General features: G+C 41.3%; 1 protein-coding gene across 9 annotated transcripts in view; it reads right to left on the bottom strand.

The window, feature by feature from the left end:
- KIF17 (kinesin family member 17) overlaps positions 1-27,240 on the bottom strand; it is a 69,486-nt gene that overhangs the window by 37,192 nt on the left and 5,054 nt on the right. For 8 of the 9 annotated variants that reach the window (XM_001377401.5, XM_007491241.3, XM_007491239.3 and 5 more), the window contains exons 2-4: positions 24,483-24,629; positions 22,348-22,449; positions 1,849-2,038 (exon numbers count right to left, since the gene is read on the bottom strand). In XM_001377401.5, the coding sequence (XP_001377438.3) occupies positions 1,849-2,038; positions 22,348-22,449; positions 24,483-24,629 (439 nt within the window). Of the gene's footprint in view, positions 1-1,848; positions 2,058-22,347; positions 22,450-24,482; positions 24,630-27,240 lie in introns of those variants that run through there. The other variant, XM_007491244.3, reaches the window with a different exon arrangement.

The following is a 27,240-nucleotide window of genomic DNA, read 5'->3' as shown; positions in this document are numbered from 1 at the left end:
GACTTCCAGGCCTACAAAGCATCTTTTTCCCAGCCCTGTGAAGCAGAGGTCAAGGATGGCCACTTTACAGGTGAGGACGAGTTTGCTTAGAATAGTGAAATGACTTGTCTATCAGTGCATGGCTAAGAAGGGTAAGAGGAAGGATTTGAACCCAGGTCTCCTGGTTCCAGGCTTGGTATTCTATTCTATTATACCACATTACCTTCCTAGCCACACTCAAGGTTGGGGGCAAGGGGTGGGAGTAGGGGGAGCATTCCCCCATCCTAGAATGAAGCTACTATCCAGCTTGTGGAGGAAGATTGGGGGAGATGGGGAATCACAGGGGTTGAGATCCGCTGACCTCTCATGAAAATAAAAACTCCCAAGCCCCTATGGCTAAAGGGAAATTGGGTGGGAGAGGGTCCTTCCCACCTTTGCAGAATCCATTTTTGGTAAAGAGTGGTGGTAAACAATTACTCACAGAAAGAGAAAAGACAATGGATGACACCTAGATTCCCCATTTGACAAAAGGAGGATGGGGCAGCTGGGTGGTACAGTGGATAGACAGGGTCCCACGTTCCAATCCGGTCTCAGACACTTCCTTGCTGTGTGACCTAGATAAATCTCAACCCCAATTGCTTAAGCCTTACTCCTCTTCTGCCTTGGAACTGATCAATTATAAAACAGAAGATGGTAAGGGGTTAAAAAAAAGGGGATAAGGCTAAGGCTGGGAGAACACAGCATGTTGGTGAAGGGGGGGGGGAGGTAGGAGAGGGAAAAGAGAAAGAGAGGGGGGGAGAGAAAGAGAAGAGGAGAAAGAAAGGAAGGAAGTTAGAAAGGAAGGAAGAAAGGAAGAAAAGAAGGAAAATAGAAAGGAAGGAAGGAAGATAGGAAAGAAGGAAGAAAAAAGGAAGATAGAAAGGAGGAAGGAAGGAAGGAAGGAAGGAAGGAAGGAAGGAAGGAAGGAAGGAAGGAAGGAAGGAAGGAAGGAAGGAAGGAAGGAAGGAAGGAAGGAAGGAAGGAAGGAAGGAAGGAAGGAAGGAAGGAAGGAAGGAAGGAAGGAAGGAAGGAAGGAAGGAAAAGGAGGAAGGAAAAAAGGAAGGAAAAGGAGGAAGGAAAAAAGGAATTAGGAAGGGAGGGAGGAAGGAAGGAAGGTAGGAAGGGAAGATAGAAAGGAAGGAAAGAGGAAGAGTTAGAAAGGAGGGAGGAAGGAAGCATTTATTAAGCTTCTACTATGTCCTAGGAACTATGCTAGTTACTGGGAATTCAAAGACCAAAAAAAGAGATGGCTCCTGTCCTCAAGGAGAAAATAATAGGTATACAGATAAGCAAATACAAAGCTAATAAAAGTCACTTCAGAGAGCAAGCACTCACACACAGCTAGGAAGCCCTATGAGAGAAGACACTTGGAGGAAAGCTAAGGATGCTAAGAGATGGAGGAGAGGAAGGTGAGTGTTGGTGGAGCTCAGCTGAATTTATTGGGTAAGGCTCAGATAGAGCTGGAGATCCTTGGTTCGAATTTCAGCTCTGGTGCTATATACTAGCTGTACAACTCTGATAAAGTTACTCAAGCTCTGCTGAATTTGAATCCTATCTCTACCCTCATTACTCAAGTGACTTTGGTCAAGCGACTTTGCTATTCTGTGCCTCAGTTTCTTCATCTGTAAAATTAAGGGGGTAGACTAGATAGCCTCCAGGACTCCTAGTTCCAAACCTATCACTTATTTTTAGGGATGATCTATATGAATCATGTCACCGCCTTGGGCCTCAGTTTCCTCATCTGTAAAATCAGGGGATTAGACTAGAAAGCCTCTGGAGTTCCTTCTAGCTCTCTGAGTCTAGCCCTCCCACCAGACTGCCCACACCTACCCACAGCATAGATCTCGATGCTGATGGTGAAGATGGAGTGAGAGCGTGACGAATCCTTGTTCATTAGAGTGTAGCCCACTGACCGGTTCTTCCAGCCCATCTCCATGATACGCTCGCACTGGGCCACACTGTGGACTGTGTGCATGGACAGTCCCTTCACGTAGACGCCCTTCTCTGGATGCTCCTTCAGCTGCCGGAGACAGCACAGCCTGTGTCACAGGGGAGTTTTCAGCCCTGGCCAGCCCTGGCTCCCACCCACCTGTTCCACACTTCCGCCACTGTGGCTTCTCCACCAGGTGTCCGCCATGACTCTATTGTTCCCAGGGTTCTCCTCCCAGTTGTAGCAGCTAAGGCTGGTGAGCCACCCACAAATGAGACAGAATCACAGAATTTTAGCATTCAATGGGACCTTGAAGGCCATGTAGTCTAACTCTCACACTCCAGCAAAGACCATCCATTATGAGGATCAAATGTGACCTTTAAGAAAGGGGGAACCTACTACCTCCCAAGGCAGTCCTTGCTGCCTTTGAATAGCTCTCATAATTAAGGGGGTTTTCTTTGTTTTTTTACTTAAGAGCTTAATAATTTTTTTTATTTTTTCATTCATTTATTAAAATTCAGGGGCCTTTCCCCAGGGCTTATCCTTCTTGACTTCTCTGTATTTTTTAAGCTCTTTTTTTTTTTAATATTTTCTCATGGTTACATGATTCATGTTGTCTCCCTCCCTCTTCCCTCCCCCCTCCCAGAGCTGACAAGCAATTCCACTGGGTTATACAAATGTTATCACTTGATATCTATTTCCATATTATTCAATTTTGTTATAGAGCACTCTTTAAAAGCCTAAACCCCAAATCATATATCCAAATACACAAGTGATAAATCATATTAAATCCTTACCTTCTGTCTTAGAATCAATATTGTATATTGGTTCCAAGGCAGATCAGTAAAGGCTAGTGACTTGCCCAGGGTCATACAGCAAGGAATTATCTCAGGACAGATTCAAACACTGGATCTCCTGTCTCAAGGCCTGGCTCTCAATCTACCTACTTGCCCCCTCAAATAATTTCTTTCTTTTCTTTCTTTTTAATTAAAATTTTTCAATGATTCATGTTTTCTCCCTCCCCCCTCCCAGAAGTCACAAGCAATTCCACTGGGTTAAATATATATATATATGTGTATATGTGTATATATATATATATATATATATATATATATATATAGTTACTTGAACCTCATTTCCATATTATTCATTTTTTTGTAAAAAAAGTAATCAGAAAATTTTTTAAAACCAACCTACTGTCTAACCATTTTTCTTCTCTCTGTATGTGTGAATTTGGTTTTTTGAACCCCAGCATCTGAGCTTACATCTATCCCTGGTAAATTGCATCTTATTAGATCAGGCCCAATGCCCCAGCCTGTGATGATCTTCTGGCATCCTGGCCATCACCCAGCGTGTTAACCATTTGTCCCAGCTTTATACCACCCGAGTATTTGACCAGCAGGCCATCAAGGCCATTATCAGAATGGAAGAGTACAGAGCCTCCGCTATGAGCCTGGGAGGCTGGTCCTCCAGTCTGAGCGGCTTTCACACAGCTCTCTGAGCTTCTCTGGATTGGGTGTTTCCTTGAGTGGCAGCTTTAGGCCTCTCACTGTCTAGTAATGAGCTCCTAGTGGGAGAGACTCTCTATCCAGAGCACGAGTCAGAGCCTTCCCTCCTACCCTGATGGAGAGCAGCATCCCAAATAGCTGATTGCAAAGCCATTAAATCATAAGATTGCCAGCCCACTTCCCGAGCTGCAGAGCTGTTTGGATGCTGACTAAGAGCTGTGAAAGACAATATTTTCCAAGTGTGAAAAAAAAAAAAAACAACCCAACCCAGACCCTGCTGGTGGATAGCTAAAGAATCAGGGCAGGAGTCCATTGTCTGCCTGTCAAGTGGTCCCAGTTGGCTTCCTAGCCCCCAGCAGCCTGGAAATCATTACACTGTCAAAGACCAGGATGCTTCTCACCCACTGCAGCTAGGATGTGACCAGAATCACAAGAAGGCCAGCTGCATGCAAGGGGAGAGCCAGCTGCTCCATCATTCTCTTCTGGGAAGGAAAAAGGAGAAAATGTCCTAGAGGCACAGTCTGATGGAGCAGAGTTTTAAACCCAGCCTGGAGAAACCAATTTTGGAGATGGGGTACAATGGTACAGAATCCCTGGAAGGGGTCTTTGAACAGAGAATGTCAGGGTGGGGAGAGACTTTAGAGAGCTAGTAAGGCCTTTAAAACACAAAATATCAGAGCTGGGAGGACTTTTAGCTTAGAATGTCAGAGCTGGGAGGGAACTTGGAAAGGAGGGAACCTTAGAACATGGAATGTCAGAGCTGGAAGAAAATGTAGTACATAGATTGCTAATACTCAAATGAATTTTAATTGATTTAAAAAACCAATAGGGAGAAAAGATCACAAATCAGTCACAAGCACCACTAGAATCTAATGTACACTGTAAAAAAAAAAAACAGCCCTGTAAGGCATATACATTTATAGTAGTCTACAGAACCAACCACTACATTACATAATAGTAAACCACTCAATTGTAAGAAAAAACAATCGCCAACAATTGACAAAAATTGACAACATAAGACAGCTGTCTTTTCTTTCCTGCAGCCTCCCCTCTCGTTATTGCACAACTTATCAATCTGCCCCTAATAATGCAGACTGGGGTGTTTATTAGTCCCAAATACATCCAACTGCAAGTTCAGATGTGACTTTCAGAAAGTTTAAGAAATATAAATTTTAACATAATTCAGAATGTCAGAGCTGGGAGGGAGCTTAGAACAGAGAATGTCAGAGCTGGAGTAAACCTTTAAGATAATCTAGATTTTATTTTATTTTTTATTTTTTCCCATGGTTCCATGATTGTTGAGAAAGAAAGAAAGAAAGAAAGAAAGAAAGAAAGAAAGAAAGAAAGAAAGAAAGAAAGAAAGAAAGAAAGAAAGAAAGAAAGAAAGAAAGAAAGAAAGAAAGAAAGAAAGAAAGAAAGAAAGAAAGAAAGAAAGAAAGAAAGAAAGAAAGGAAGAAAGGAAGGAAGGAAGGAAGGAAGGAAGGAAGGAAGGAAGGAAGGAAGGAAGGAAGGAAGGAAGGAAGGAAGGAAGGAAGGAAGGAAGGAAGGAAGGAAGGAAGGAAGGAAGGAAGGAAAGGAAGGAAGGAAGGAAGGAAGGAAGGAAGGAAGGAAGGAAGGAAGGAAGGAAGGAAGGAAGGAAGGAAGGAAGGAAGGAAGGAAGGAAGGAAGGAAGGAAGGAAGGAAGGAAGGAAGGAAGGAAAGGAAGGAAGGAAGGAAGGAAGGAAGGAAGGAAGGAAGGAAGGAAGGAAGGAAGGAAGGAAGGAAGGAAGGAAGGAAGGAAGGAAGGAAGGAAGGAAGGAAGGAAGGAAGGAGGAAGGAAGGAAGGAAGGAGGAAGGAAGGAAGGAGGAAGGAAGGAAGGAAGGAAGGAAGGAAGGAAGGAAGGAAGGAAGGAAGGAAGGAAGGAAGGAAGGAAGGAAGGAAGGAAGGAAGGAAGGAAGGAAGGAAGGAAGGAAGGAAGGAAAGAAAGAAAGAAAGAAAGAAAGAAAGAAAGAAAGAAAGAAAGAAAGAAAGAAAGAAAGAAAGAAAGAAAGAAAGAAAGAAAGAAAGAAAGAAAGAAAGAAAGAAAGAAAGAAAGAAAGAAAGAAAGAAAGAAAGAAAGAAAGAAAGAAAGAAAGAAAGAAAGAAAGAGTTCCTGAAGCTCAAGAGGGATGAGAGGTAGAGCTGCCATCTAGGAACTTACATGTATTATCACTCAGATCCTATTTCCATATTATTTATTTAAGACAATCTAGAAACAAAGACTTTTAGAACTGGAAGGGATCTTGGAGTTCGTCTAGGTTAACCACCTTATCTTGTTCATGACTCCAAACCCAGCTCTCTTTCCATTACTGCCTCTGTCAACCAAAGCATAAAAAAGAAAGCTTCATATGATCACGAAAGGAAGACTACTGTAAGGATGATATTAGAAAATAAGTATTGTTTTATTAGTTTAGGGATAAGTAGTAAAGGGGCTGGCTTGAGAAAGAATTGGAGTTTGAAGCAGAGCTGAGAGAGCAAGTTGATCACGAAAGGAAGAATACCCAGTAAAGAAACCCAAATGGAAGAGGATTTCCTAGAGATTGCTCCACCTTTGTCATTAATATAGTGCTGATTGCACCAAACCTGAGGACAAGAACTTCCATGAATTCAGACAAGGAAAAAAAACATGCATAAACAATAATGTCTCTTCTCCTGACCAAGATAATGTGATACAGTGATACAGGCCACCTAGAGAAGTGAAACATCAGATATTTGGAGCAGATCCCAAGGCTCAACAAAGAACTGGGCCCAGAACTGAATGGGGAAAGAGTAAGCTGGATGGCCTTGGTGTCCAGTATTTTAAATAATGACAAACTTTTCCCTGAAACGAATTTCTCCCATCATTATCAGTATTTTCTCAGTGATGCTATATAGCCCACCATGAGACAGGGAATGCCGACGTCAGTGAAGAATTAGAGCCTGCAGGTCACCCAGCTAGCAATGGAGAGACACATGGTAAGTATGAGTAGGCTACAACATATTGCTAATGAATTAACATATTAAGTAAAACAGAAAAAGTGGCTTAAAGCAGAGGTGTCAAATTCACTGAAATGTTAAGCAAAATAAATAAAAATGGAAAGTTAATTGGTGGTTTTCTAAGTTAATTATGTGGCCTGCAGGGATCTATTTCTATTTGAGTTTGACATCAATGGCTTAAAGGATACTATCAGAGAAAAACAAGGTGTCCTCACACTCTCTGTGCTATTTTAAGCTATGAAAGCCATGAGGGGCATTCAGACACAATATGTCAGAGCTGGGGTGGAGGAGACCTCAGAGTACAGAATATCAGAGATAAAGGGGGCTGAGAGCTATTAACACTTTTTTTACACCTTTCCCTTCTACCTTGGTATCAGTTCTAAGACAGAAGAGCAGCAAAGGCTAGGCATTGGAACTGAGTGACTCGTCCATAGTCACACAGCTGGGAAGTGTCTGAGCCCAAATCTGAACCCAGTTCCTCCTGACTCCAAGCCTGGGACTCTATCCACTGTGCTAACTTTAGCTGCCATCAAGTGGGGTTATTCTTTTTTTTTTTAAACCCTCACCTTCTATCTTGGAGTCAATACTGTGTATTGGCTCCAAGGTAGAAGAGTGGTAAGGGCTAGGCAATGGGAGTTAAGTGACTTGCCCAGGGTCACCTAGCTAGGAAGTGGCTGAGGCCAGATTTGAACCTAGGACCTCCCGTCTCTAGGCCTGAGGTGGGGTTATTCTTGCTTACATAGAGAAGAAACCTTGACTCTGATGTAGTTTATCAGCAGAGACTTGCTTTTGATCTGGCCTTGAAAGTCTAGGGATGCTGACTGTCCTAAGCACAGGTGAATGATCTCACCACCATCTTTCTGAACTCATGATTGGTCTTTGGGGTTACACAGCCTTGGCAAACAATCAGCAACTTTGGGAAAGAGCTATTAGCTCAGAGTGGGAGCCTGCCAAGTAAACTCAAGCTAAGAAAGAACTTGAAGAAGCTACTGTTACGAGAACTGATAGCAAAGCTTGATCCCTGCCTTTTTGAAGAGAGGTGGAAGTCCACAGATCTGGAAAGAGCCCTATGTTTTCAATATAGCCAATATATTGAATTGTTTTGCCTGGCTGTACTTATTCAATAGAGTGGGGGGGGGGGCTCTCCTGACAGAGGAGAGGTCACTGCAAAGGGATAGTAATATTTAAAAAAGAAAGACCATCAACAAAACATTTATGAAGAAAAAAGAAGCTACTGTTATCTTAGAGAAGGTGGGAAAGGGGGCAAAGATTACATAGTAATGTAATTTCTCATCCATGTTACAGAAGGGGAAAAAAAGCTGTTGAACTTTCCACAAGGAAGCTAAGAGGTTATAATGACATAATTGTGTCTTCAAAGAAAACTATTAATTAACTCCTAATGCACAGGCAAAAAGGGTTGTGATGGCTATACAAGTTTCTTCTGCTGAGGAAGATTTCAGAAAACAAGAAGTAATCAAAGGATTTAATTTGAAACAGTGGCTGGATCCCTTACTTAGCCTTATGTCTACAGGCAGAATGTTATACATTAACAGTCACATATGGTGCCAGTCAAGAAAAAGGCACCCATAGCAGGGAACCCATAAAACTCTCATGAGAAAAGACAGCCATGGAATAGATGGATGGGTTGGGAAATGTGCTACTGGATGAGATCATAAATCTATCAAAACATCAGCCTACGGGGGGGGGGGGGGCAGCTGGGTGGCTCAGTGGATTGAGAGCCAGGCCTAGAGATGGGAGGTCCTAGGTTCAAATGTGGCCTCAGACACTTCCCAGCTGTGTGACCCTGGGCAAGTCACTTGACCCCCATTGCCTAGCCCTTACCACTCTTCTGCCTTGGAGCCAATACACAGTATTGACTCCAAGACGGAAGGTAAGGGTTTAAAAAAAAAAAACATCAGCCTATGTATCTCAGCCCCTATGAGGCAATTCCTTGAAAATTAGGGCATATATTCAATTTAATAAACAATGTTTTTCTTTTTTCTCCTTTGTAAATGTTTTGCTAATGCTATTAAAAAAAACCCTCACATTTTGTCTTAGAACCAATACACATAATACCAGTTCCAAGGCAGGGGAGTTCAGTGACTTGCACTGGGTTGTACAGTTAGGAAATATATGAGACCAAATTTGAACCCAGGACCTCCCAATTCCAGGCCTGACACTCTATGCAACGAGTCAACCCAGCCACCCCTTGAGGCTGTCTTTTAAACATTGCTATCATCACCCTTCCAAAGTTAACAAAATCAATCAACACTGTGACCACCTCTGAAAACATATGCTTCATTGCACACCTAATCATCCCCCACCTCTGAAGAGAGGCAAAAGTCATGGTTGACCCTCAGTTCATTGAAGGTTCTGAAGTCTTTTGGTGAGGTTTTCCTTTATGTCATGGTGGCCATCAGGTAATTTGTTCTCCTGGTTTTTTACTTTGCTTCACTGATTCCCACAGATTCCCCCAAATATCTCTGAATATTTCCTATTTATCATTTCTTATTGCCAACAATAGCCCATTATATCCACATGCCATGATTTGTTTAGCCTTTCCCCAAAGAGATATCTATCCACTTTTCTTCCAGTTCTTTGCAAAAAAAAAGTGATGCCACTTTTTAAAATTTTATGGTACTTTTCCTTCTATTTCTGACTTCCTTCAACCTTCTAGAACCTAAGCATAAGTTTAGTAGTAGTGGTATGTAGAGTTTAGTGACTTTTTAAATTTGTGGAACCTTAACCACTGCATCACGTGATCCAGGTGCCTAGAAGAAAGAGGCTAACATGAGCAACACTGCAAAAATAGACTCAACTTCCAGAGATACAGTAGAAGGAATACTAGATTGTGAAGGTAGAAGGCCTAGGTTTGGAGTTCCAGTTCCAAAACTTATCAGCTGTATGACCTTGAGTAAATCACTTCCTCTCTCTAATTCAGTTTTCCCATCTGTAAAATGAAAAGTCTGTTCCAAGACCTGCTGGGAGCCATCAGGCCACGACACCTTGATGGAGTCACCCATGGTTGCTAAGGAGGCCACAGAGTGGCCCTTGGCAAGATGTGATTGCCCACTCAGTCCCCCTTGCATGACCTCTCTCATCAATGCCCCTTACCTATGGAATTGACATGATTATCTTTCCCCCTAGTCTCAGAAGGAATAATGCAAGAGCAAAATACCTGTACCCTAATTCTCTAAAACATCACCAAAAGATCAGACCCTCAAATTCATCCCCAAAAGACTACCATGGGCTAACTTTTACTTAGGTACATAATCCCCAGTGAAACCACAGCTACAGGCCAAGCCCAAAACTTTCCCACTCACAGAAACCTATTCTCATGAAGCCAACACACAAATCAATCATAAAGGCCCAAAGAGATTCAAAGAGAGACTTATCCTGGGTTGCCCAGCTAATAATTATCTGAGATGGATTTGCACCCAGGCTTCCTAACAAATTCAGGGCTCCTTCCTTAAGACTAGCCTACCATGATGTTTGGAAATGACCAAATAAAATAATGTTAAAAAAATAAAAATACTATGAAACCTTGGGGACAGCCCCTGGCTCTGGTCAGAAAATCCCAGATCTATGTGACGACTCTGGGCCTAAGTATCTTTATCTGTAAAATCATAGAGGGATAGGAGCTGAATTACATGGCTTTTCAGATTCCTTCTAAATCTGGCATTTCATATTCCAAGAAAAAACAGAGCACTGGGGTGCTGGGATTTGGAATTCAGAGATCTGAGTTCAAATCCCACCCAAGGCACTTACTATTCATGGACAAGTTGTTGGGCCTCAGTTCCTTATCTACAAAACAAGGGTCTGGTGGGGATTCAGGTTGGATAGCAAGACCTCTAAATCTTTGATTGTATGATCCTGAAAGTTCATAGATTGACAATGACAAGGAGTTTCTCCAAGGCATCCCCAGATATCCCCATTAGAGATCAAATCAGGGACTGATTGCTATTCTTCAATGTGAAGACAGACTGCTAAGTGCAGAATTCAGGAATCTAAAGACCACTGATGACAGGACATTGCATTACTATAAAGAAAAATAGTGGTTGGGGTCAAGATGACTACTGAGTAGAAGCAGAGCTCTTCTTTTCCTCTCCATCGATTGAGACAGAGTGCCTCAAATAGACAAAACCAAAATCAAATGAGCAAAGGAGTTCCATGGTAGGGCACAGCACAGAAGGAAGGCAAAGTTAGGGCATGTCCATGCTAAACAGGGGCAAAATTTCCCCCACCAAGGGGCAAGCTCATCACCTCTCCCTCACTTCATCTACCTTTCCAGAGTCCGATTGAGCACCTGACAAACTTCCAAGTTCTAGCAGGGAGGCTAGCTGAGTTCAACACAGACTTACCTCTAAGAGAAATGACTCAGAACACTGGGAGGCTGAGGAAACATGGAGATAGGGTGTTGTGAAGCCTGGGGAGAGAGGGTGGCCCACAGTAAAATGCCACAGAGACCCGAAAAATAGCTTCTGGACAAAAACCTCCACAGTGCTCAATACAGAGACTTGCCTATAATCCACACCCAGAACTCTGCAAGGCAATCTTTTAAGTTCTTAGGGGCTGGACCTGCCACTAAGAGCAGTTGGACACTGCTGAGGACTGGGGGAAAATATCTTCAGGGCAAAAAACTCTCCAGAGCCCAATACAAAGATCACCCACATTCCTCACTTAGACATCTGACCAGGAAGGAACAAGGCAATGGCCACCAACTAAAATCCACAAATACAAAAAAACAAAAACAAAAAAAAAACAAGAAGAAAATGTTGACTCTTGATAGTTTTTATGCAGAAAAAACCCAGACTAAAGAAGAGATAGCAGATGACCAACAATTTAGCACACCCAAACCTTCAAAAAAATGGAAATTGGTCACAAGTTCTTGAAGACTTTAAATCCAAGATTGTCAGAAAAATGGAAGAGATGTGGCAAAAAAAAGTGCGAAATAGTCCAAAAAGAAAATAACAGTTTAAAAGATAGGATCTCCCACTTGGAAATTGAAGTCCAGAAATCAAATGAAATAATAAGCAAACTGAAGACCAGAAATGATCTGCTAGAAGACATGAAAACAGGATAGATCAAACTAAAAAAGAAAATTAAAAGATCTTAGTTGAAAACCAGTCATTAAAAAACTAGAATTGGGCAAGTAGAAGCCAATGATCTCACAAGACATCAAGAATTAATAAAGCAAAGCCAAAAAAAATGACAGATTAGAAGACAACACAAAATATCTCACTGAGAGGGTGGTTGACCTTGAAAATAGAAGTTGGAGAGTCAATTTGAGAATCAGAGGCCTACTTGAAAACCTGGAGGAAAAAAAACAGAAACTTTGACACCATACTACAAGAAATTATCCTAGAAAATTGCCCTGAGGTTCTGCAACAAGAAGGCAAAATAGACATTGAAAGAGTCCATAGATCACCTGCTACACTAAATCCTCAAAAGACAACCCCCAGGAATGTAATTTCCAAATTCAAGAACTTCCAAGTTAAGGAGAAAATATTACAAGAAGCCAAAAATAAATAATTCAGATATCAAGGAGCATCAATCAGGATTATACAGGAACTGGCAGCCTCCATGATAAAAGACCACAAGGCTTGGAATATGATATTCAGAAAGGCAAGAGAATTGGGTCTACAACCAAGGATCACCTACCCACCAAAACTGACTATATACTTCCAGGGGAAAGTATGGGCATATACCAAAATAGAAGTCTTCCAAATATTTGTAAAGACCAGAACTAAACAGAAAATTTGACATTGAAATTCAAAAACCAAGAGAAACATGAAAAGGTAAATAAGAAAGAGAGGGGTCTTATTTTTTTTGTTCTCTAAGGGCCTCAAATAAGGCCAAATCATTTGTATTCCTATATGGGAAAATGTTATTTGTAACTGTCAAAAAGGGTATTTACTATTTAGTTAGAAGAATTATCCATAGGTACAGATTGGGGTACTAAGTGGTTTAAAATCATATATTAAAAAGAAGAAGAAATTAAGGGGGTAGTAGGAGGGGGGAAGGAAGGAATTCAAGGGGGGAAGAGTGTGTGGTAGCTTAAAAAGACCCCAAAAGAAAACTAAGAGAGGAATAAGAAGAGAGGGGGGAGAAAGGAAAGTAAAATAAGGGTGGGGATTAGGGGGACTTATTAAAAACAAAACACTGGTGTAGAAGGAAATAATGAAAGAGGAAAGGGCAGGACAAGGAGAGGAAATCAAAATGTTGGAAAATACACAGATAGTAATCATACCTTTGAATGGGAATGGGAAGAACTCACCAGTAAAGAGGAAGCAAACAGCAGGGTGGATCAGAAACCAAAATCCTATCATATGTTGTCTACAAGAAACACACATGAGCAAGGTAGATACACATAGGGTAAAAGTAAGAGGATGGTGCAAAATCTATTGGGCATCAACTGAGAAAAAGAAAGTAGGAATCACAATCATGATATCTGACAAAGCCAAAGTAAAAACAGATCTAGTTAAAAGAAATAGGGAAGGTAATTACACCCTGATAAAAGGCAGTATAGACAATGGGGAGATATCAGTACTCAACATGTATGTACCAAATGGCATAGCATCCAAATCTTTAAAGGAGAAACTAGTGGAGCTCAAGGATGAGAGAGAAAAACTATACTAATGGAAGACCAGGACCTTTCTCTATCAGAACTAGATAAATCGAACCAAAAAAACAAAAACAAAAACAAAAAAAAAACCAGAAAGTAAGAGAGGTGAATGAAATCTTAGAAAAATTAGAGTTAGTAGATATGTGGAGAAAAATAAAGAGGAACAAAAAGGAATACACCTCAGCAGCACATGGTACATTCACAAAGATTTAGTATGTACTAGGGCATAAAAACATTGCAAATAAGTGCAAAAGAGCAGAAATAATAAATGCAACCTTTTCAGATCACAATGTAATAAAAATGATAATTAGTAAGGGTATATGGAGAGGCAAATCAAAAATTAATTGGAAGTTAAATAATATGATTCTCCAAAATTGGTTAGTTAAGGAGCAAAGCATAGAAACAATTAATAATTTCATTGAAGAAAATTACAATGAAGAGATATCCTTTCAAACTCTATGGGATTCAGCTAAAGCAGTACTTAGGGGGAAATTTATATCCTTGAGTTCATATATTAATAAATTAGAGAGGGCAGAGGTTAATGAATTAGGCATGCAAATTAAAAAACTAGAAAGTGAACAAGTTAAAAATCCCCAGATGAAAACCAAATTAGAGATCCTAAAAATTAAAGGAGAAATTAATAAAATTGAAAGTAAAAAAACTATTGAATTAATAAACAAGACTAGAAGCTGGTACTTTGAAAAAAACAAATAAAAATGACAAAGTACTGGTCAGTCTAATTAAAAAAAAGGAAAGAAGAAAACCAAATTACCAGTATCCAAGATGAAAAGGGAGTCCTCACCTTGAATGAAGAGGAAACTAAGGCAATCATTAAAAACGATTTTGCCCAATTATATGGCAATAAATATGGCAATCTAGGTGATATGGATGAATATTTATAAAAATATAAATTGCCTAGATTAGCAGAAGAAATAGAATATATAAATAACCCCACATCAGAAAAAGAAATTGAACAAGCCATCAAATAACTCCCTAAGAAAAAATCCCCAGGGCCTGATGGATTCACAAGTAAATTCTATCAAACATTCAAAGAACAACTAATCCTAATACTATGCAAACTATTTGACATAATAAGCAAAGAGGGAGTTCTACAAAATTCCTTTTATGATACAAATATGGTCCTGATTCCAAAGCCAGGTAGATCAAAAACAGAGAAAGAAAACTATAGACCAATCTCCTTAATGAACACAGGTACAAAAATCTTAAATAGAACACTAGCAAAAAGACTCCAGCAAGTGATCACAAGGGTTATTTATTATGGTCAGGTAGGATTTATACCAGGAATGCAAGGAGGGTTCAATATTAGGAAAACCATTCACATAATTGACCATATCAACAAGAAAACCAACAAAAATCACATGATTATCTCAATAGATGCAGAAAAAACCTTTGACAAAATACAACACTCATTCCTATTGAAAACACTAGAAAGCACAGATGGGCCTTTTTCCAAAAATAATAAACATTATATATTTAAAACCATCAGCAAACATCATCTGCAATGGAGATAAGTTAGAAGCATTCCCAGTAAGATCAGGAGTGAAACAAGGATGCCCATTATCAACTTTATTATTTAACATTGTACTAGAAACACTAGCAGTAGCAATTAGAGAAGAAAAATAAATTGAAGGTATTAAATTGGAAATGAGGAGACCAAGCTATCACTCTTTGTGGATGATATGATGGTCTACTTAAAGAATCCTAGAGAATCAACTAAAAAGCTAGTGGAAATAATCAACAACTTTAGCAAAGTTGCAGGATATAAAATAAACCCACATACATCATCAGTATTTCTATATACTTCCAATTCATCCCAGCAGCAAGAGTTAGAAAAACAAATTCCCTTTAAAATCACCAGAGACAGTACAAACTACTTGGGAATCTATCTGCCAAGACAAACGCAGGAACTATATGAACACAACTACAAAACACTCTCCACACAATTAAAATTATATCTAAATAATTGGAAAAACATTAATTGCTCATGGGTAGGACAACGTAACATAATAAAAATGACAATCCTACCCAAACTAATTTACTTATTTGGTGCCATATCCATCAATTTACCAAATAACTTTTTTCTAGAATTAGAAAAAACAATAACAAAGTTTATTTGGAAGAACAAAAGATCAAGAATATAAAGGGAAATAAAGAAAAAAAATGTGAAGGAAAGTGGCCTAGCAGTACCAGATCTTAAACTACTATAAAGCAGTGATCATCAAATGGTACTGGCTAAGAGACATAAAAGAGGATCAGTGGAATAGACTTGGGGTAAGTGACCTCAGTAAGACAGTCTAAGATAAACCCAAAGATCCCAGCTTTTCGGACAAAAATTCACTATTTGACAAAAACTGCTGGGAAAATTGGATAACAGTATGAGAGGGAGAGATTAGGTTTAGATCAACATCTTACACCCTATACCAAGATAAACTCAGAATGGGTGAATGACTTGAACATAAAGAAGGAAACAATAAGTAAATTAGGTGAACACAGAAGAGTATACTTGTCAGATCTTTGGGAAAGGAAAGATTTTTAGACCAAGCAAGAATTAGAAAAAATACAAAATGCAAAATAGATAATTTTGATTACATTAAATTAAAAAGGTTTTGTACAAACCAAACCAATGCAGGCAAAATTAGGAGGGAAGCAACAAATTGGGAAACAATCTTTATAACAACAACCTCTGACAAAGGTCTAATTACTCAAATTTATAAGGAATTAAATCAACTGAACAAAAAAATCAAGCCATTCCCCAGTTGATAAATGGGCAAGGGACATTAATGGGCAATTTTCAGATAAAGAAATCAAAACTATTAATAAGCGCATGAAAAATGTTCTAAATCTCTTATAATCAGAGAAATGCAAATCAAAACAATTCTGAGGTATCACCTCACACCTAGCATATTGGCCAACATGACAGCAAAGGAAAGTAATGAATGTTGGAGGGAATGTGGGAAAATTGGGACATTAATTCATTGCTGTTGGAGTTGTGAATTGATCCAACCATTCTGGAAGGCAATTTGGAACTATGCCCAAAGGGTGCTAAAAGACTGTCTGTCCTTTGACCCAGCCATAGCACTGCTGGGTTTTTACCCCAAAGAGATCATAAGGAAAAAGACTTGTACAAGAATATTCATTGCCATGCAGTTTGTGGTGGCAAAAAATTGGAAAATGAGGGGATGCCCTCCAATTAGGGAATGGCTGAACAAATTGTGGTATATGTTGGTGATGGAATACTATTGTGCTAAAAGGAATAATAAAGTAGAGGAATTCCATGGAGACCGGAACAACCTCCAGGAAGTGATACAGAGTGAAAGGAGCAGAACCAGGAGAACATTGTACACAGAGACTGATACACTGTAGTACAATCGAATGTAATGGACTTCTCTACTAGTAGCAATGCAATGATCCATAACTATTCAGAGGGACAAATGAGAAAGAATGCTATCCACATTCAGAGGAAGAACTATGGGAAAAGAAACCCAGAAGAAAAACAACTGCTTGATCACATGGGTCGGTGGGGCTATGACTGGGAAAGTAGACTCTAAAAGATCACCCTAGTGCAAATATTAATAATAAGGAAATGGGTCTATATCAATGACACATGTTAAACCCAGAGGAATTGTGTGTCAGCTATGGGAGGGGGGTAGGGAGAGGGGAGGGAAGGAACATGAGTCTTATAACTGTGAAAATTCTGAATCATCTAATAAAATAAAATTTCAAAAAAGAAAAAGTAAAATAGCTATGAAAGACTTAAAAACTTTGATGAATACAATGACCAACCAGAATTCCAGAAGGCCTATGTAATGAGACCTGCTGCCCATCACCTGACAGAGAGGAGAGCAAAACAAAACTCAAGGGGCAAAACAGGACACACATTTTTAGACATGGCTAATGTAGGGGTTTTTGCTTCACTAGGTTTACTATTACAAGGGTTCTGGTTCTCTTTTTTTTTTAAGGGAGGGGGAAAGGAAATGGGAGGAAAAGAAAATAGATTTTTTTAAATAAAAAAATTAAATTAAAAATAGGCAACAGTAAAAAGAAGCAACTAGAATACATTGGTTCCCAGAGCAGCCTTCCTGTTGCTTCCTGCCAGCTACATTTTTATTTGGGGAAAAGCATTTATTAAGTACTTTGATAAGTACTTAACAAATATTAACTTATTTGGCTTCATCTCCAAAATCCAGGTCCTCAGATGTGACTATAAGTCTTAGTGAATGTCACCAGATAGGAAGGTGACTCTCATAGGGCTGCAGTCCAGCCTAGCTGGGGCTGAAAGGCAATGGTTATAAGAAATGGACCCCTCCAAGGGAGAAGATTGTCTTAGCCTGGGAAGCTAGGATATGGGACTCGTCTGTTAAGTATCAAGATCTTTCTTCTGCATCCCAGCCAGCTGCCATGCTCTGCCCAGCCACTGTTCCATAGGCTGGCAGCTCGTGGTTGTCATGGCAACCGGTTATAGGGATGCAGAACAAAGAAGAGGAGTTTCTGGAAGGCAGTTTCCAAGCCTAGAAATCTCCCCCAGGGGCCTCATGATGCCTCACCCTGCTCCTCCCATTCTCATCCCTATAGTAAGTGAGGGAGTTAAAGGAAAGGTGTGGGAGGTGGGGGTGGGGGGAGGCTGAGGAAGGGGAAAGGCCATTACCCACAATGCCTTTTTGCAGGCTTTGGTTGAAAGGGTTAGATTAATGGGCCTTTTGGTTGTTCTCTATCTCAAGAATAAGAAATTGCTCTAAATCTCAAGCTACCAGACTTAGGCATATCCTTGGAGAAAGGAACAGCCCCAGTAGAGGAGCATTCACTGGCAAATGCCTGTGGGGATTCTGTTTGTCCTCTCTAAAGGGGATAAACTGCACTAAAAATGTAGGTTTGGTTAATACACCAGGATCTCCATTATGGCTTAGTCAAAGAAACCTAAAGGCATAGAATATTAGAGCTTCGAGGATAAAATGTCAGAGCTGGGAGGGATCTTAGAATAGAAATCAGGGATAGAAGGAACCTCTCATTTTCCAGAGAAGAAAACAGATTTAGAATGAGGAAGAAGGGCACCCAGTTAACTAATGGCAAAATGGGTTCTAGGGTCCAATTCCTACATCTTCCCATTGTACCCACCTTTCACCAAAATGGACTGGGTGCAAAGAGATGGACGGTAGCTGAAGGAGATGGCTAGGGGAGGCTGGGGAGGATGCTTTGTTTATCCGCTTAAGTTTATGTTTCAGCTGCAGTTATCCCTCGGTAATACTTGGGTTGGAGTTGGATTCAGATAGAAGGTAAAGTCTCTTTTCCTCTTACCTCTCCCTATTCTTGTGGCCTCAAAGAATCTATTCCTTTCCCCTTCTTGAGTTTTTTTTACCCCAAGTGTGGGGAGATACTCAGGGTCAGAGGAAGAAAAAAAAAGCCCCCAAAGCACAAGGGGGTCCCCTTCTGGCCAAGAGAAAAGCAAGGATCAGCTGTTCTTTGTAGCCTAAAGGCTCCCAGCCCCAGCTGGGAAGGACAGAAGCCAATTTCTGGCCAGCATCACAATTTATCACTATCTCTGGTCCCGAGAGGCTCACATGAGATGGAAGGGGCTTCAGAGGCAGCTGGTTAACGGCTGTTTTCCTCAGAGAATGAGGGGGCTGGCGAAAGGGCATGGAAATGCTCCCCAAGCTAAAGAGCTGAGCAGTGACACACGTCGCCACCCGCCCCCACCCCCAGCATCCCCAAACCACCCCTTCCCAAGGCCTCCTCTAACCTCAAGCTGACTGCAGTGACTCACAGTCACAGCAAGATAAATCAATATTGATGGGGAGAGAAATCTCACTTGGAGATGAATTTCCTGAACAGGCCGAAGGAGCCTGGGACTGGGGAGTATATGACTGGGGGGGGGGGGGGGAGTGTCACTGAAGTGTGAAGGCTCCTTATTAAATCCTCCTCCCGACTGTCAGGGCTTAATTATGACAGAAAGGGAGAGGCAGAGGGGAGGAGAGGGCAAGGGGGAGGAGAGGAGAGGGACATAGAGGGTTCAGGGAGTGGGGAGGAAAGAGGAAGGAAAAAGAGAGAGAGGGAAAGGGTGTGGGGGGGAGTAGGAGGAGAGTGAAGAGTGGGGAAAGGGGGAAGAGGAGAGGGGAGGGAACGAAGGAGGAGAGGAGGAATTCTCAGTGCAAAGAGAGAGGTTTTCTTTGAGTGAGCAGCTAGGTGGTGGCACAGTGGATTGAGAGCCAGGCCTACAGATGGGAGGTCCTGGGTTCAAATCTCCCCTTAGACATTTGATCCTGGGCAAGTCATTTAACCCCATTGCCCAGCCCTTACCACTCTTCTGCCTTAAACCTAATACATGACATTGATTCTAAAATGGAAGGTGAGGGGATGTTTACTTTAAATGATCACTCTATTACAAATAGTAATGATATGGAAATAGGTTTTGAACAATGATACGCGTTGTGGAATTGCTCCAGGAGAGAGGAGGGAAAGGATATAAATCATGTAACTATGGGAAAATATTCTAAATGAATTAATCAATAAAAAATAAAAATAAAAAAATAAGATGAAAGGTGAGAGTTTTTAAAAAATAAAAATAAATAAAACTAGAAGATGCTTTGGACCAATTCAGTGGCCAGTGAGGCAGGTGCCTCATCAAACACAGCTGGGGAGAAAGACAGAAAGCAGGGGGTCTGGGATTTTTTTCCACTGGCAATGTCATTTCCCTAGTGCAGCTACCCAAAAGCATGCCACCTTGATCCCATCCCCAGGTTCCAAGCCAACCCAAGAACTATGTGCCAGGCACTGAGGAATCAAAGACAAAAGAAACAATCCTTGCCCTCTAGGAGCTTCCATTCTATCAAGTTTCTGGGCTCCTCCAACCTACTATAAATGATAATTCTGTCCTTGACAACTAAGATTATTAGGCAAGGCTTCCTGTTGGAGGCATTCCCTCCCCAGTTCCATCCCTGCGTAAAGTAATAATAATGAACAACCAATTAAAGTAATGTAGCTTGCTAAGCTTCACAAAACACTTTTCTCACAACTATCCTGAAGGCATATCATTATCCCCATTTTGCAGATTAGAAAACTGAGGCTCAGAGGGGGAACCCGTTTTCCCAGGTCATATTGCTAATAAATAAATAAAATAAAACCTGGAGTTTCCTCTCTCTTGACTAGGCCAGAGCCAGCCTTCCCTGGGCTACTGAAGTTGGTTTCAGGGTACAAAGTGGCTGAAGGAGATGGGTGAGAGGAGGAACCCTATCTATATGTGACTAAGAAGGGGGGCAGGTTCTCCCCCTGTAATTTCTAGGTTAAAGTTGGGTTTACAATACTCAATACAATACAATAAAGTTGTATTTGCAATAGCTCAGGAGAAGCCATTGGTTCTTTCCCAATCCCCCCAACTCTCTTTTGTCTTGACTACTGTCAGAACCTCCTTGGCAGGTGCCCTGAGGCAGAGCTTGATGGACATGGAGTCCCTTTGGCAAGGGGCAAGAGAGCTAACCGGCAACTCCCATCATCAACTATAGACCCATACTCCTGCCCTCCATGGGTGCTGCCACTGGCTGTGCCCTCCCTCAGCCTGTCTGGGCGTCTCCTCTTATCTATAAAATCTGAAGAAAGTCTTTAACAGCCCTGCCAGTTTTTTATCTGTTCACCCGTGTCCTCTGGTGCCATTGGATCAAGGAAATTCTGTACAGTGGGGGCAGCAAAGTGGAGCAATGGAGTCAGGAGGTCCTGGGTTCAAATCTGACTTCCTTGATGTGTGACCCTGAGCAAGTCACTTCCACCCCATTTGCCAAGCCTTTGTCCCTCTGCCTTAGAGTTGTTACTAAGGCAGAAAATAAGGGTTAAGAAAAGAAAAGAAATTCAGTACAGGAGAAAGAAGGAAGGTGGAATGGGAGCCCTGGAGATGGAGAGGACCAAGGAATATATATATTTTAACCTTAGCTTCCATCTTAGAATCTGTGTTTTGATGCTAAATATTGGTTCTAAGGTAAAAGAGCAGTAAGGGCTAAGCCAGGGAGGTTCAGTGACTAGCCCAGGGTCGCTCAGCTAGCTTTTAATTAAGTATTATTATTTTAATTTATTAGTGTATATGATATATCATAATAATTTATTATTATCTTCTGAATGAATATAATCATAGCTGGACTGCTACCTAGCTGCCCAATCCTTTGCTTTTGAGAAGCAAATGTTTTAATTAAGTATTATTATTTTAATTTATTAGTATATATATATATATACTAATAAATAATTATCTTCTGAATGACTGCCCAGAACTACGTATCTGCCCAATTCCTTGCTTCTGAGAAGCAAATGTTTTAATTAAGTATTATTATTTTAATTTATTAGTATATATATACTAATAAATAATTATCTTCTGAATGACTGCCCAGAACTACGTCTCTGCCCAATCCTTTGCTTCTGAGAAGCAAATGTTTTAATTATTATTATTTTAATTTATTAGTATATATGATATATCATAATAATTTATTATTATCTTCTGAATGAATATAATCATAGCTGGACTGCTACCTAGCTGCCCAATCCTTTGCTTTTGAGAAGCAAATGTTTTAATTAAGTATTATTATTTTAATTTATTAGTATATATATACTAATAAATAATTATCTTCTGAATGACTGCCCAGAACTACATATCTGCCCAATTCCTTGCTTCTGAGAAGCAAATGTTTTAATTAAGTATTATTATTTTAATTTATTAGTATATATATATATATATACTAATAAATAATTATCTTCTGAATGACTGCCCAGAACTACATATCTGTCCAATTCCTTGCTTCTGAGAAGCAAATGTTTTAATTATTATTATTTTAATTTATTAGTATATATGATATATCATAATAATTTATTATTATCTTCTGAATGAATATAATCCTAGCCGGACTGCCCAGAACTACCTAGCTGCCCAGTCCCTTGCTTTTGAGAAGCAAATGTTTTCATAATTTTAATTAGTATATAATATATTAAATTATTAAAATTTTCTCTATGAATATAATCACAGCCAGATTGTCCAGAATCACCTAGCTACACAGAAGCACCCTTGCTTTTGAGAAGCAAATGTTTTAATCATTTCAGTTAATTAGTAGGTAATATAATAATACACTATTCCTATTTTCTCAGTGAATATAAACACAGCCGGCCTTTCCAGTCCCTTTGCTGATGAGCCTGAGGTCCCCGGGAAGGGCACAATTCCCATCTCCCCCTCACTGGCCCAGGCCGCAGCCCCTGAAAGGCGAGACCTGGGCCTCTGTGTCCTCACCTCCAGCTTCTGCTTGGTGTCAGCGCCCAACAGGTCTCGGATATCCTCATTATAGATCTCTAGGTAGGAAGCACGAACCAAGAATTTGGTGTTCTCAGCACACTGTATGGAGAAAACAGAGAGAGGCTTTTCTTCTTCAGCAAAGAGCCCTGCAGCCCAGCCCAGCCCAGAGAGCATCCAGGCTGCTCCCTGGGAGAGGCTCCTTAGCTCCAAGCATATATTGGCTTGGCTTTCTCTGAAACTATGGTTTACAAAGCACTTTCCTTAAAAAACCCTGGAGTACCTCTGACTGGCCTATGACTGGGATGAAAGAAATGACGAATGAGATGAAAGCAGAGAAGTGTGGGAAGATTTACATGAACCAGAAACCAAATAAAATGAGGAAAACCAGAAGATCAACATATACAGGAACTATGACAGCTATGGACAGAATAACCACTATAAAACGATCCAGACTGACTGCTGCAAAAGTCTAATAGCCAAGGGGAAGTGAGGTGGCCGAGGAGATCTGGAGACTGGAGGTTCTGGGTTCAAATTTGATTTCATGACATTTTATAGCTATGTGACCCTGGGCAAGCCCTTATTGCTCTTCTGCCTTGGAGCTGATATTTAGTATCAGTTGTAAGGCAGAAGATAAAGGTTTGGAGGCAGCTGGGTGGTTCAGTGGATGGAGAGCCAGGCCTAGAAATGGGAAGTCCTGGGTTCAAATGTGGCCTCAGACACTTCCCTGGGCAAGTCACTTAACCCTCATTGACTAGCCCTTCCCGCTCTTCTGCCTCAGAAGGCTTTGAGTTGGAAGGCTTGGATTAGAATCTCCCTTCCAACACTAGGTCCTCTGGGCAAATGACTTGCACCTTGACATTCCCTCATCTGTAAAATGGACATTATAATCTTCATATTTTTTGTTGTTGCTGTTCAGTTGTTGTTCAGCAATGTCCAACTCTTTGGGATTCCATTTGGGGGTTTCTTGGTGTAGATAATGGAGTGGTTTGCCATTTGCTATTGTTGAGTGGGTTTCGCTTGTTGTGTCTGACTTTTTCTGATCCCATTTAGGGTTTTCTTGGCAAAAATACTGCCATTTCCTCCTCCAGTTCACTTTACAGTGAAGGAAATTGAGAGGCAAAATTGAGAGGCACAACAGGGTGATGTGATTTGCCCAGGGTCAAAGAGCTAGTGTCTGAGGCCAGATCTGAACCCAGCATTCTATGCCCTGACCATTCAATGGCAGCCTGAAGGGTAGACAAAACATCAGAGCTGCAGCTAGGAAGATCTAAGTTCAAATCCAGCCTCTGACATTTACTATCTCTGTAACCCTGGACAGTTCATTTAATCTCTCTCAGGCTCACTTTCCTTATTAGCAAAATGGGAGTAATTATAGCACCTACCAATTCACACAGGGTTGTTCTAAGGATTAGAGGAGATAATGTTTTTAAAGCACTTTGTAAACCATAAAGCACTATATAAAAGTGAGCTATTATTTTGCCTTTAAGAATGAAGCAGGGGGGCAGCTGGGTGGCTCAGAGGATGGAGAGTCAGGCCTAGAGATGGGAGGTCCTGGGTTTAGATCAGATACTTCCTAGCTGTGTGACCCTGGGTAAGTCACTTAACCCTAACTGCCAAGCCTTGATTCTAGGACAAAAAGGTAAGGATTGAAATTGTTGTTGTTGTTTTTTTAATCTAACCCATCAATGACCAATCAAGTCTCTTGAAGACCTTTAAGGAAGCCTGCTGCCCACCTCCTGACAGAGAGGGGATGGACTCAGAATAGAGAATGAGCCATCTTTTTGAAAATGGCCAATATGGAAAATTTTTTGGCTTAATGTTTGCTATATAAAGTAGTTACATGTTTGTTATTTGTTGCCCATTTGTTACAAGGGTTTGGTTTTCCTTTTTTTTTTCTTCAGTGAAGTGATGGAGGGAAAAATGTGCTAATTGATTTTGAAAAATTTTAATTAAAAAAAAAGAATTGTTAATTTGAAAATATCAATTTTCCTTTTGGTGACCTTTGCCACACAGAGGTCACTCAAACAGACAAGCTATGGAAAGTGGGGTTAATGGTCATTTGTGACCCATGGAGTCTTTTCTCCTATCCCAGGATCCCCTCCCAGCCGTTCCGTCCCCTGTGACCCTCATACCTGGACACTCTCAAAAATATGTTCAAATGCTCTGGGGATGATGCCTCTCTGGGTAGAAGGATCTGGCAGGCCTTGCATAGTAAAGGATTTCCCACTGCCTGTCTGACCATAGGCAAAGATAGTGCCATTGTAGCCCTCAGTGACACCCTGCACACAAAGCCAACACAGACACAGGTATTTAGAGTGTATGGGGGTAGGGAAGGAGAGAAAATCGATCTTCTTAATTGAAAAAAATAAAAACAAAAGTCAAGGGTGAACCACGGGTCCAGGCAGTTAGGTGACCCTGGATCGGAAGGTTGGGTTCACCATCCACCATCCATCATCGAGGGACCTCCCTTTCTGGTAGAAGAGAGAAGGGATGGTCCAAGCTGTTCCTGGAGATCTGGATCAGCTCTGAGGTTGGAGGACAGTTACAGCTCTACAGCATCTCAATCAATCACCAATGTTTATTAAGCTTCTACTATGGGTCAGGTACAGCTAAGTTATGGGGATAAAAAAAAAGAGGCAAAAGATAATCCTTGCCTTCCAGGAGTTTCCAGATCTAATAACAGAGGCAACAGGCAAACATACACACCAAGCAAGCCATCCAGAGGATAAGTAGGAAGTAATTCTTTATGAGAGAGAAGGCACTAGAATTAAGAGGGGCCAACAAAGCCTTCCTGGAGGGGGTTTCTGGTGAGACCTGAAGGAAGGCAGGAAAGCCTGAAAGCAGAATTGAGGAGGGGGAGTGTTTCGGGCATGGGGGGCAGTCAGAGAACATGTTCAGAGTCAACAGATGGAGGGTCTTCTTCATGGAACAGCCACAAGGCCACTGGATTGAAGAATACATGGAAGGAAGAAAAAAGAAAAAGAATATGTGGAAGGAGTAAGGCTAAGAAGGCTGGAAAAGGAGGGGAGGGCTGGGTGGCAAACAGTGTTGAATGCCAAGCAGAGCATTTTGTATTTGATCCTGGAGGAAATAAGGAACCACTGTTAGTGGGGTAACATGACCTGGACCAGCACATCTGAGCTTTCTTGAGCTCCCTTAGCCAGCAGAACTGCCCCAGGGGACACCTTCAAACAATGAATGTTAGAGCCAGACAGGATTTTCCAGAAGGTACAGCTCCATCCACTCATTTTACAGATAAGGAAACTGAGGCTCAGGCCTGAAATGCATTCATTCCACAAGCATTTATGAAGTGACTATGTCCCAGGCCCTGCATTCGGAGATGGGGACTCAAAGATAGAAAGGAGATGGTCCCTGCCTTCTAAGATCTTTGCTTTAGCAGGGAGAAGGACATGCCCACCGAAAAATAATATGCAGCTGTGAAGCCGCATTTCCCATCTCCTTAAATTCCTTGGTTCTTCACTCTTTTACTCCCTCCCACTCTCACCACCATATCCAAATGAATGGCCCAGTCTTGCTGTTTCTGATTACGTCAACATTTCTTACACACATCCCCTTCTCTCGACTTCCAACACCATTACCCGAGTTCAAGGCTTTGGTAGCTCTAGCCATGACTACTTTCCCATTTAGACTCACCCAGGCTCTCCTTTCTCTGATCTATCCCTCCTATGGCTACCAAATGACATTTCTAAAGTTACACCACTCTAGAAAAGTGCTCAAGAAAGTCCAGAGGCTCCCTATTTCCTCCAGGATCAAATGCAAGCTTCTCAGCTTGGCATTTAAAGTCCTTTACAACCTGGCTCCAAGCCTATCTTTCTACACTGATTTCAGATGACCCCCGTAAGGCATTCTGTTGTCTTAACTACACTGGCCTGTTTCTTCAAACATGGCATTCTGTTTCCATAACTTGGCACAGGCCATGCCCTCTGCCGGGATTGCACTTCTTCTCTCTGCTCCCCATTTTTGAGAATCTTGAGTTCCCTTCAACATTTAGCCAAATACCAACCTTTCCAGATTCTCCCTTACTCTAGTGATCCTCACTCCCAAATTACCTTGTACCTCCATCACTTGGCACAGTGCCTGGCACATAGTGGATGCTTAATAAATGTTTAGTGGGTGATTATATTTACTTAAATGTGTTTACTAGTTTTCCTACTAATAGTCGAGAAAGACCATCTCATTTTTGTCTTTGTGCCTCCAGATATCAGTGCCTAGACCAGGGGTCCCCAAACTATGGCCTGCAGGCCACATGTGGCCCCCCAAGGCCTTTTATCTGGCCCCCAACACACTTCCAGAAGGGGCACCTCTTTCATTGGTGGTCAGTGAGTGAGAGGAGCATTATATGTGGCGGCACCACAAAGTGCAGCATCGGCTCACATACAGTACTACTTCCGGTGACATAATCCTTTGTGTGGTGTCTTTTTCTGAGAGTAACTGAATGAGAATGAGGCACCATGCAAAGGATTATGTGGCTGCACAATGGAAGACGTCAGCATGGTGAGCGGCGATCTGGGAGAGGGGATTCCGCACTGTGTATGCTGCTGCCTGGTATAGTGGTGGCAGTGATGGGCCTGTGCAAGGTGTGACAGGCCCAATACTGCAGCCTCTGTTATCCCAGACAGCAGTATACAGATTTGTTCATAGTTTGCTTGTTTTTTATAGTCTGGCCCTCCAACGGTCTGAGGGATAGTCAACTAGCCCCCTGTATAAAAAGTTTGGGGACCCCTGGCCTAGGACATGGCACCATCCTCCCAACTGGGATTTAGGGCACTGAAGGGCAAGTTATAACCAGATGGACAAAGTGATGCACCCATATCCAAGTCACAGGGGATCTTGGGGTTTTCTCACTGTTGATTTGCACAGAGTTCACAT

The sequence above is a fragment of the Monodelphis domestica genome, chromosome 4 (assembly GCF_027887165.1).
Source record: "Monodelphis domestica isolate mMonDom1 chromosome 4, mMonDom1.pri, whole genome shotgun sequence".
In the NCBI taxonomy this organism is placed as follows: Eukaryota; Metazoa; Chordata; class Mammalia; order Didelphimorphia; family Didelphidae; genus Monodelphis; species Monodelphis domestica.
The sequence above is the reverse complement of the archived record's forward strand: the minus strand, read 5'-3'. Positions and strand labels throughout refer to the sequence as shown.